General features: G+C 39.0%; 1 protein-coding gene across 1 annotated transcript; it reads left to right on the top strand.

The window, feature by feature from the left end:
* The first annotated feature begins 419 nt into the window (after positions 1 to 419).
* LOC139122372 (neuronal acetylcholine receptor subunit alpha-10-like) lies at positions 420 to 10,967 on the top strand. Its single transcript, XM_070687761.1, has 6 exons — positions 420 to 568; positions 6,347 to 6,477; positions 6,988 to 7,032; positions 7,323 to 7,432; positions 7,915 to 8,450; positions 10,168 to 10,967. Exons 1-6 carry the CDS (start codon positions 514 to 516, stop codon positions 10,722 to 10,724), a joined length of 1,434 nt encoding a protein of 477 aa, XP_070543862.1. The 5' UTR covers positions 420 to 513; the 3' UTR covers positions 10,725 to 10,967.
* Positions 10,968 to 12,818: the final 1,851 nt, after the last annotated feature.

The following is a 12,818-nucleotide window of genomic DNA, read 5'->3' as shown; positions in this document are numbered from 1 at the left end:
AATCGTCTTATTAAATATGAAGGAAATATTATCTTCCATGAAAAATGCAGTAAAAGAAATATCAAAAGACTGAAAGGTATCCAGGTTGATAACAGGTATGACTAGCTTGAACAGCTTGAACAGAGAATAGCTGTAAAAATTAACCAGACTACACTTCGATGCTTTCATCCGATTCTCTTGCACGATTTTTTTTTTTTGTTGAAGGACAATCCATTTTGAGATCATGGCGGCTATTTTGATGCCCACAACATCTCTAAACACTGGTAGCGGAAAATGTAAATGAAATATCATTGGTCAACAAAACAATTAACTAAATATAGTAATCGGAACACAGCTAGATGGTCATCACAAAATATGCAAATTGGGAGACATGATGATAATGATAAAGAGTTAATTAAATTTTCCCACTGTGTGTAAGGGTGCCGGTCTTGGCGTGTAAAATCTATAGGTAATTGTCGGCTTGACAGATCTCTCTTATTCCTATTGGTACATGGTCGATCGTATCGCCTGAAGATGATATCAACACTTACTTTGTTGTTAGTTTTGCTGACGTGGCAGATTGTCGCAGGTAAATATAATTATTTTGAAATCTGCATCACCTTGAACTGTCACTCCATTACGATGCATCGTCGCATATCTTTGCAGGCGTTCCTATAGCGTAACCTTGCCGTCTCCTTCAGGCTGATATTTGACCAATCACATTTTGACGTTTTCCGTTGTCCAAACTCCGTAGTGTACAGACATCGGTGAACTTGGCACCGTTCTTTCACTCTGTAGGAAGAGGTCATTGACTATCAACCATCACTTCTGAACTTATCGTTGATTTTAACCCTTTCGCCACCATGGTTTCACCAAAGCCCCTTGTTATCAATAGTGAGCATGGACACGTTAATAGGGATTGGAAATGAACGAGATAGGGTAGAATGCGCAAATGGACAGACAACCGGGCACTTCTGTGGTCTACTCCTTGTATTCACTCATTCTGAAGCCCATGGAGTTACAGCAAAAAACAGGATGGTTGGACAGTCTCATATACATTACGTTTACTTTTTTGTACGTGGCATACAAGTTTTGTAGATAACATTGTAGATAAAAAGAACCGACTCATTTGAGTGTCTGGATAGAACACACAAGGGAAATGCTAAATTACTAAGCTACTGCAGTGAACTGCAATAAAACTGCTTACACTAATTAGTTTCAGCTGTAGCCAGCTGGCAGATTGGCGTATAGTGTGTTATACTGGGCAGTTTCTGTTTCACCCGTGGCCACTTTAGTGTTGACCAAGGTCAAAAAATTCTGCTTGTCCAAAGGCAAAACTAGCTCTGTCTGGGGTTGTAAATGAGAGTTTACGATTGGCACCCTGTGTTCAAGATTAAAATCCAATGTAACATTACCATGCACTGGTCCATGTACGAATCTTGTTTATTTCAACTTCCCCAGACAAACTGTCTGCATGGGGCATACAATGTTGTCGACTTTGCCAGCTGGCTACAGCTGAAACTAATTAGTGTGAGCAGTTTTATTGCAGTTCACTGCAGTAGCTTAGTAATTTAGCAATTCTCTTGTGTGTTCTATCCAGACACTCAATGAGTCGGTTCTTCTTATCTACAACGTTATCTTCAAAACTTGTATGCCACGTACAAAAAAGTAAACGTAATGTATATGAGACTGTCCAACCATCCTGTTTTTTGCTGTAAGTTTTCGGTATCATGTTTTGGGTAGAAATCGAAAATTTTTCACGTAGACATAACACACTCAGAGTTGGCGGCAATTTTGAATATTGTTCCTCTAATACCAAAATTTGCACGGTGACCCCTGATTTTTATTCTCTTTTATGAGTGATAATGGTTTAAGGACAAGTTTATAACGTTCAATATCGAGTCGGATACAACCTGAAGTTACATTTACATAAAAATCCACTTCTTTCGTAGACACACTGCAGCTAAATGTACAATTATAAAGATACTGTGTTTTGCTGTGAAATGATATCATTTTCTAATCCCAATGAATCGCCTGTCAAAGAAAACGTTCGTTACATTAATTATATTGTAAGTGTAAAAATACACTGAATTCTATGTCCTGAAAGAGAGTGACAGAGTGCTACCCTTGTGAGCTTTTGGAAATCGTCTTTATCAGAAGAGATTGACGTGGTATGTGCCTCGAAAATGAAAGACTTAAACTTGTGTTCATACTTTCCTAATGGAATATCAAGCATTGTCCTACCAAATCAAAATAAAACCATGGGTCATCGTGCAAATTTTGGCTCTAAAAAAACAAAACACCTAACATATCTCGATATTTGAAATTCAAAACGGCTCTCATCCCGGTGTTAACTTTTGAGGAAAAATTCGCGATGTTTGAAAAACTGAGACGGTAAAAATTTGTCTTACCCCAAGAGCTTTAAAATGAGCCCCAACAAGTGGTAGGTCCGTAAAGCACTGTCAAAGTTGGTAGTCTGAATATCTGTCTCCGAGGTGCATTTTTTTTCTTTCGAGATCTATGTCGAACTTATTCTTCGTAGCTACTAAAGCTGATCAATACGCTTACCAAAATAGAAGAAAATTATCCCAGTCTCCTTCTGAAAAAGCTAGTAGATGTAACTTTTAATAATTTGTACTATTTCCGTTTTGTATGTCAATCGCGAGTTCTTGTTTTACTCCCCTAAGCACTGTTAAGCTTGTCGACATAGCGGGTGCACTGTTTTTGTTTACATTTGAATTTCAGATCGCACCAGAATTCCCCTATCGTCAACAATAACAATGCTGTCTACACATCATGTACAGGCTGAGTTGCAAGCTGAATATTCTTTATCTCAACATGTTTTTACAATAAGAAACTTCTGTTAACATTAAAAACATCAGCGAAAATTACAGCTATTAAACTACACTGAATTACTTGAGTGTTTATATGTTGCCATCGGATTCAAATGTTTTAGATGCTAGTGTCAATTTCTGTAAAATACCATCGCCACGCAAGACTTCTCTGAGCGGCATTAATTCCCAGCTGGGGTATTATAAATCTAATGGTAATATGTCACCAAATGTCATTTTCAGAAGCCAACTCTACAGTGAAAGAGTACGTTTTCAGTTATGTTTTATGCGGGTAGTTTTATGCGGGTAGAATTTCTTAGTAACGTATGATATCGTTATGTAATCGCATGCACTGGTACTTCGCAAAGGCAAACAAGTGTGTTAATATTTTTGAGTTATATATTTTCATTATTTGTTTGAACTCTAATTTCATATTCAAATTACGGTGCGGACTATGATGGGGCAAATTAAGCAACTAATTAGCCACTGGAAATTGATTTTGAGATGATAGAGATATGTTACAGATAATTGAAAAAATGACTTACTCAAAAGCCGCGAAAGTGCACTTTAATTTGCTAAAATGTTTTTGTTGTGTCATTTTCATTTTACTTTAATGTATGGGCAGTGGCTCTTATGATAATCGTTCTCCTAATTGACCCCAATTGTTAACAAAGGTTACACTATATTGGCTGCATAATTCTTTTATCAAGCGACTTTAGCTAATGAAGTACAATTTACATTTCAAAAACTCAGTTCGAAAGCATATATTTTTACATTTCAAAATTTGTTGCTAGCTTCCTCGAACTTTTGCTAGAGAGTATAGATGTATTTTCTCTCTTGCATGCCTCGAAAAGGTTATAAATACTCGTTTTTGTGTGATTGTCAAGTTCAGCGTCAGAGACAAAAGATCACGCAACAATATGAAGAGTGTGACAAACATGGTGTGGAATAAGGAACGAGTTCCCAGGGCAAAAACCTATCGAACATAAAAAAAAGTAATTCGGTTGCTAATATTTTCTCCTACAAGCGTATGCGAGATCACTCAAAAAAAAACTCCCGAGGTAGCGCATGATGAAAGAGAGGTAGCCATGGTTACATAATTGTTCTTTTTTTCTAATTAATCAAAGTAATCTAATGTCGTGCATTCAAGAGAAATTGATACATAAATGTAAAGTGACGTTATCATAAAACCGTTACCCTTTCTAATTCGTTATGAAATTCAAATCCCGCTAATATAAGCAACAGCTGCCACAAGTTTAACCCGGTTATTTACATGAAGAAATAAAGGGCGACACGCTGACCGTTGAATAGGCTGGACCGAAAGACTACTACCTAGGAAAGCAAGAAATTATGAGCGCAAAACGCAGCGCAGCCTGGCGAGTTAGTCGCCTCTCTCCCAAATCCATTAAGTAACGTTCATGATCAACGGGGAGACCTTTATTCTCGTCACAGTTCCATATCCAACAATATCTTAGGGACCGTTCAGTTTTTACGGCCGGGGGGGGGGGGGCTGGCAAAATCTTGTCGCCGGTGTTCAAAAAAATGATGACCCCCCCCTGCATTTTTCGCGAAAAAAATGATGACCCCCCCCTTTGTCAGACGAAAAATTTGATGACCCCCCCCCCCCCCACTGAAAAATAACCAAAACCCATATGTCAAATTTACCCGCACGGTTTGGATTTGAACTCCGGTACGTGGCGCACTTTATTCGTGTAGCAGAGATGCCAGTGTACAAACTTCTCAGCCACATCCATGCAAACGTCTGTTAATTAGGACGACTGTAAGGCAATTTTTAACTTCATTTCCATAGACAACTTATGTCCATGGACATTGTATAAAGTAAACTTTATCGGAGTGGTTCGCCAAAGGCAGCCCTCCGGTTAAGAGGGTCATGGGCCATTACGTAAAGTCAACTTTATTCTAGTGGGCAACCAAAGGTGGCCCACTGGTAAAAAGAGGGTCGATCATGGCCATTGCACTGAAGTAAACTTTACTGAACAGGGCCGTTGAAGGCGTCCGGCCGTTAAGATGGTCATGGGGTATTACAATAAAGTCAATTTATTGTAGTGGGCCGCCGCAGGCGGCCCGCCGGTAAAGAGGGTCGATCATGGCCATTGCATGAAGTAAACCTAATTGGAGTGGGCCGCCAAAGGTGTCTGCCCGCTAAGAGGGTCATGGGTAATACATAAAGTATATTTATTGTATTGGGCCGCCGAAGGCGGCCCCCGGTAAAGAGGGTCAATCATGGCCATGGCATAAAGTGCACTTTATTGTAGGTATTATGTTTTTGAAAATGTGGTGACCCCCCCCCTTTCCTACCAGTGAAAAAGTGATGACCCCCCCTTCTTGGATTCCTAAAATTATGATGACCCCCCCCTGGATTTTGCCGCCCCCCCCCCAGCCGTAAAAACTGAACGGTCCCTTAGATAGTCTGTGGCGAGAGACCAGCTTGGCATGGAATACGAAGCCTTGGGCAAGGCAGTGGTATAGGGAGGGTGTACTATTGATGTACACCACGGTTTCGAACCCTCTTTTTTCTCTTCATGTTGACTTTTTACTGATAAATATAGGCTTTTGACTCACAGCTTTGGACTATAGTACAACTTTTGACCAAAAATAATCACTTCCGAACAACAGTGTTATCAAAAATTCATTTTGACCAAATATTTGCAATAACCGTAGACTACCACCCCCTCCCCCTCCAAATTAACTGGAAATCTGAGACTTTGTGCTTTGGAGTTTGAACACTCGAGAGTCGTTTTTGTCGTGATTATATTTTCTTGTTTTTCGTTGTTATTTTTATCTTTTCTACTTTCTTTAAAGGCCAGAGACTTGATCCCCGAGGTCAAGTTTGTTCTAGTCTGTAAGAGGATTATGGAGTATCATAGCCTTTTGTTTTCCATTGAAATTGTAATCTAGTATATTTCTTTGAAAGACAATCTGACGCTGGCATAGGCTTTTAAGAAATGAACCTGTAATTAGGGCAACCTATAAATAAATAAATAACTAAATAAATAAGTAAATAAATAAATAAATAAATAAATAAATACTAAGGACATTATTTGCTTCTTTTTGTGAAGAAATTGACACTACTGCGGGCACTACTGTTACCGCTTCTCGGAATCACCCAGTAAACTTCTCAAAATATACTGGCGCAGAGCCTATATATCACAGGACATTCAAAGCTATGATATAGAACACCATAAGCATGTGGTGTTTTATAAAAATCTACAACCTGGTCTCTATTCGGGCTATAACTTATATCCCTGCGTCACAAGGAACACATCGCTATACCCCTAGGCCTTGGGCTTCGGGGAATAGCTATGTATTTCTTGCATAAACGCATGGCCCGTCATGGTAATAAACGGGCGATATAGCTCTCACGACCAGATAATAGAAGTTTCCTAAGTCACTCACTCACTCACTCACTCACTCACTCACTCTCTCTCTCTCTCTCTCTCTCTCTCTCTCTCTCTCTCTCTCTCTCTCTCTCTCTCTCTCTCTCTCTCTCATATGATTGATCTCTTTTGTTACAGGAGTAGACTACGAAGCTCAATTGTTGAAGGATGTCTTCAAAGACTACAGTCCATTGCTGAGACCGGTTCTCGACAAGTCGCGCACTGTTGACGTCACTCACGGAATGTCATTAACGCATATCGTAGATTTCGTAAGAAACTATTATCACCAGCCGTAGATATCAACCATCTATATTGACCAGAGAATAGTTGAAGTTAAGAATCAGCGAGTTTCGTGCAGACCTAGAAGTCGGTTTCTTTAGATGAGCTAGGCGGTCCATCAGGTTCCAGTCCTCTTATCACAATTATGTCAAACTTTTATATACCAAGTTTTATATATATAAAATTAATTGAAACCAATATTATTAGCGGTGAATTCCATTGATATAAATAACGACATCCTTATTTGACGAGAGAAAATAACTGTGTTTCAGCACTTCTTCCTTAAGTGAGAATTTAAAAAATATAGTCGATATTTTAAGGGAATGATGCGCCGTAGAGTAAGCTTATTTTCTACTGTAACTTTTCTAAACTTGGTGAAACGCATTACTATTTGTGTTATTTGATTATGTGTTTGTTTGTTTACGTGTTTGTTTATTTATTTCTATATCCGGTATGGAATTACTAAATTTTTAAAATGCTTTATTTTTTTGCGTCTAAAGGATGAACTGAATGAAAAATTGACTGTCAACGTTTGGTTACGACAGGTGAGGAAGGAATAAATCGTATTTGCGGTGAATAAGTTTTGTTTTTTTCTCTTGATACATCATATTTAAGTCCACTTATTTCATAAGTATTCAAAGACAGACATCAGTATGCATTAATTCAGTACTTCCATTATCATTTCCAATAACTTGAAAAGACTAATTGAGGAATCTCCAAAAACATGTTATTTAATTGAATTTGGTTCTAATACATTCGGAAATGTGTTATGTTAGACAAGCTTCTCTCGGGGGAAATGCACCACAAAAATCACTTCTCACTTTATTTTCGCAAGTTTTGGGTTGACGAGAGACTTCGCTGGAATTCGTCTCAATATGATGGTATTGATGAAATACATGTGCCGTCAAAACGAGTCTGGAATCCGGACATAACGCTGTATAATGAGTAAGTCACCCTAGCGACCAAATTGGCCGCTGATTTGTGAACATAATCTCTCCTTTTTTCCAAGATTCTCCCTTGATAGTGAGCCGAAATCTGTGCAAGCGGTAAGTTTTGCACTCTTCACTGCCAGTGAAAAGATCAGGTTTCTGACAAGAGAGTTTGTTCTGCTCCTAGATCCTGAGCAGTAGAAATGAAATGGCGATGATGATGATGATGATGATGATGATGATGATGATGACGATGTCGATCATAATGATGATTGTAGTGATACTGATGAAAAGAATTGTAAAGTAAGGTTCTGATAAATATTTTGAGTTTGAAACTTGTCTTAAAACAACATTGAGGATTTACTGAGGATGGAACAAAATATCAAACAACTTGCTGATAGAAGACACTGCCTCGAAATCGACAATCGACAATCAATTGGTCCCTTTTGCCTCACCTAGTGAATGGAGACAAACATTTATCAAATCTTATCATTTCAGAGTCAGAAAAGACGCTTTTAAAGTCAAACATACTAAAGTTATCTTAAAATCGGATGGCAGTATAAAATGGCCGACTCCTGTTCTACTGGTCAGCACTTGCAAGATTGACGTCACGCAATTCCCTCACGACAGGCAGTGCTGCCCCCTCAAGTTCGGTTCCTGGACCTACCATGGTCTAGAGTTGAACATTTCGGCGGAAGACAACCAGGTAGACCTCAGCAACTACCAGACTCACTCGGGCTGGTCGCTTTTGAAAGTTCCCGCCTACCGCAACGACCGCTTCTACAATTGCTGCAGCGAGCCATACCCGGATGTGACGTACATGATCGTTCTCCAACGACGTCTGACGTACCACGTGCTGAAAGTTATCATTCCCACGGCTGTCATTTGTGTCATAGCGTTATTTGCGTTCTATCTGCCACCAGCGTCAGGGGAGAGAGTCGCACTGTCCTTCACTAATTTGCTGACACTCTTTGTCTTCAAACAAGTAATGATGCAGTCGTTGCCTACGAGTTCCGAAAGTATTCCGCTTCTCGGTAAGAATCAATACAATATTCGGCTAGCTCCCGGTAAGAATTTCAGTGTTAGGCTAGAATGCGCCTCGAGAACAGACATTCGGAATCCCAAATCTTTACAATACGTTTCTACTCTACCGCCAACGTTGGTTCATTCGTTGAGTAAATAAATTTTTCAGAGTTTATTTTTTGTGAAAATCGAAAATTAAATTTTCGCAATACAGGGATGGCGGGTATTTCTAATTTAAAGTATCGGTAAATATTAGGTAAATACTAGATTTTCTTGTACGAAATTTTTACACACTGACCGCTGATTTGCAATCCTTTACTTTGAAAGAAAATGGGCTTAAATTTTCCTTGAGGACAATTGATTCAACGTTTATAGTTTCATTTCGAGGCGCGTACTACACTAAAAAATAACTATAGGAGCTAAAAAACGAAACAATGTCATTCTGGTTTATGAAAGTGCCCCTATTAAGAAACTCTTGATCCCTTGGCATCATCGACTTGTCGCTTATCAGCCGATGATTCAAACGCCATACGCCCTATTCATTAAACTCGCGCATATTAAAGGGAACAGTCGTACGGAACTGCGCTCAAATGTCGTATGGGACCGATACGACCAATGTAAACACTGTACCCAAGGTAAAATGGTGATCGATGAAAGTTACAATATATCTGTCATAATCTACTTCATATAATTTAAATGTTGCACCTATGATGATGAGGTGCATCTAGATACCGTGCACGAAATACATTGTTTGTAAACAAGAAACTCGCACAGGCGCAGTTCCCACACTTCCTCCATAAAATCCCATTTGGCAACGTTTTGACATTTCTGTCCACTGGAATTTAGATATGATTAAGTGAGATGAGATTAGACGAGACTAGATAGACGAGATAGGATGGGAAACGTTAATAACCATATGTTGGTCTAGTGAAAAGATACGTATGGGAAAGACGAGAATGGGTGTTAACAAAAGTAGAAAATAAGCACTGAATTTCATAATTAAAGAAGAGACAGCAGACGACAGGAAGCTTTGAAGATGGAGTTAATAAAAAATAGCGGAAAAGGGACATCATCTGCGAAAATTTCAGTAGTTTATTAACGTTTTCAGTTTCTCGCAGAAAGGGTAAGATTTTTATAACTTAAGCTTTACATGTGCCGCATTACTTCATTCGTGCTGTTGTGCGGCCTATCATTGTAGTTTACCTGAACTTGCTGGAGTCAAAGTTTAGATTTCACAACTCAAAATCATAATTTGTCGATTATGAATCTTCTTATCGGTTAAAATATTAAATACCTTTGATACTATATTACATAAAATGTCGACTCATATTTCTTAAATATCTAATTTGTTAAAACAAAAAACAAAACAAAAACAGAACAAATACGGAATGCTTGATGAGCCGCTAATTACAGTTAAAGTACTTTCTGCATTTGATTTTCAATCCTCTTTGAAATTCCAAAAATACGAAAAATTGTTAAAAGAATTGTAGGAAGTTTAAACTGCTTAGAGCTGTTGGATTATCGAATTTTCGAAGCAAATATGGCTAAATCCTTCCAAGAAAACGCAATATGATTAATCGAGTATGATTTACCTAGCATGTTTATGTTGTCTACGAATCGTTGCGTTCTCGCTACTGAGGTGATCTATTGAGGTGATTGGATGGTCCAAACTGCACACGCAGTTGTCGATATAGTGAGATAATGTCTATATTTCCAATTCTCTCATAGGTGTGTATTTCGCATGTATGATAGTCATCGTTGGATTGTCCTGTATCGCAACAGTCATGGTGTTGAACCTCTACAACGTCCCGCCTGGTTATTCAGAAGTCCCTGCGATCGGCAAAACGTGTATCAAACACCTACCGAGGTTGGTCTGTCGGAAACGACGAGCGAGACCAGCCACGTTCAGGCGGCGGAGTTTTAACCCATCTCTGCGGCGGCGAACGAGTCACCGGCTCAGTTCGGTCATCGCCAATGCCGCCGGACCGAACGCAACCATGGTCTTCGTTTCCGATCACAGCGGCGATTCGAATGCTAAGCACGACTTTCCCAGCAGAGGAGACACCGAACATCCAGCGAACAGACGGCGAGACAATAATCCAGATGATCGCTTCAAGGAGGTCGCCAAAGCATTTCGTCACTTGTACAAAAGCACGAGGATGACGAAGAAAATTTCAAGATGGAAGAAGAATGGAAAGAAATCGCCTATGTTCTCGACAGATTCCTGTTTTGGGTATTTCTGCTTGGTACTTTTGCAACGTCGGCTGGTTTCGCTATGGCAATAGCATTTCAAAGCGATATGAACATTCCACAAGACTGTGCGATATAACATGCGAAACACGCAAGGTATCACTTTGTGATAATAATAGTTCTAATTATATGATTTCTTTACATTGTTTGCAATATTCTATGCAAATACATTTGGCAGCATTCAAAATGACGTAACTTTGCTTCAATACTATATCACTCAATGTCATTATACGTATTAATTCCATGGTAACAAACTGTACGCACTCCAGTTTTGTCTTTAAGGTACGCGCCTCGAAAGTGAAAGACTTGAACTTTTGCTCAAACTTTCCTCAACGAAACACTCAACCATTTTCTCAGTATATAAAAAATAAAAATCAGGGGTCATCGTGCAAACCTTGGTACTGGAGAAATAAATAGCCTGATATTTACCGAGTTTTGAAAGTCAAAATTGCCGCCATGTCTGGAAAATAAGACGGTGAATTTTTTTTCTCACTCCAAGAGCTTTAAAATAAGGTCCGCAAGTGGTGCATCAGAAAAGAATTGTAATAGTGTTAAAGGCCGAATATCTGTCCCCGAGGCGAATTCCTAGTATCTTAAAGCAGCCAAGAAACCAAAGTAAAATGTCATTGTTTCCACTGGAACGGCAACAATTCGGCTGTTTGGTATTCCTACTCTAACTCAAAGTAGTATCCACCGTACGCAACTGATTCAAATTTTATCAATATTTTTCTTATCTACCACTTTTTTTTGGGGGGGGGGTTCATTTTAAAGCTTTTGCGTAAGGAAAGTTTTCATCATCTTAGCTTTCCGAAAATAGAAAATTTTATTTTTCCCCATAGAGTTAATACAGGGATGTTGGCCTTTTTGAATTTCAAAAATCGAGAAATCTTAAGTAATTTATCTCTCTAGAAACAAATTTTGCACGGTGACCCCTGATTTCTAGTCTTGATTTGGTAAGTGAATCGTCGAAAGTCTCATTCAGGAAAGTTTGAACAAAAGTTTGTCTTTCACTGTCTAGGCGCGCTCTACATGAAGTCCAGATTAGATTTCATTTGTCCGCAAGACTAATATAGCATTTTTGGTGAGAGAGAGGGAAAGATATACTTGTTTTCTGGAACAATTATTGTGATAAAAGACATATTCTCAAACCTGACGGTCATTAGCCCTTCAACAAATCACCAAGTTGGCTGAAACTCTGTGTTAAAGTGTGAGTAGGATCTGTGTTAGGGGCAGATGATGTAGATTACAGGGGGATGCATCTTACAGCTAGTAATAAAAAATTAATAAACATCTAAATAATCATATTTTAAGCAACAGTTAAAAAGCATTTATCAAGGGATAAAAAATACAGTGAATCCTCGCTCTAACAACCACGCTTGGGGATAGAAAAAACGTTCGTTAAACTGAGGTGTTCGTTCAAATGAGGGAATTCGAATCCTGAATAGCCTGGCACGGGGACAAATTGTACCTACGTTATAACCCGATAATTCGTACTACTGGTGGTCGTAAGAGTGAGGAATTACTGTACTACCAAAAACTAGGGATTTTGTCCGAACTGCAAAGTTTTTTTACCGAACTGTATGTAAGATACAAAGTTTTAATCTGCCATTTTTTATTAAGATATGTTGATATACTTTGCTGAACTGATAAATCAATTATTATAATAGACGGTACAAGAAATAGGGGTCTCACAAATAATGGGACGACCCGGACATCACGGTTATGATAAAGTCTGAAATAAACAAAGGTGACCCAAAATAAGATGGGTAAAGCATTTACGCCTTCCTGTCAATTTGATAGTAATTTTACGCTACAGTAACTCTTTGCACCACTCTGACTGCGAACTGTGGTTTGTGTAGCCTGACCGGTTTGTGTTTAGCCAGGCTGCTCATGCGCATGGACTATAGCAAGCGAGGCTACGGAGTGCTATACCACAGTGCAGGACATTGTTGTTGTCCGAATGAATTGTGAACAACACTTAAAATAAGGGAGCCGTCATTATTTACGGCCTAGGAAGTCGGAGGAATTTCATCGGAAACTATGAAATTTCGAGTTACCCCCCCCCCCCCCCGCCGGTCAACCATGATGAATGAGTAACCTCCTCTGTAACTCAGAAATTTTGACTGACG

The sequence above is a fragment of the Ptychodera flava genome, chromosome 22, assembly GCF_041260155.1.
Source record: "Ptychodera flava strain L36383 chromosome 22, AS_Pfla_20210202, whole genome shotgun sequence".
Lineage (NCBI taxonomy): Eukaryota > Metazoa > Hemichordata > Enteropneusta > Ptychoderidae > Ptychodera > Ptychodera flava.
Note: the sequence above shows the minus strand (reverse complement) of the source record. Positions and strands in the feature narration are given on the sequence as shown.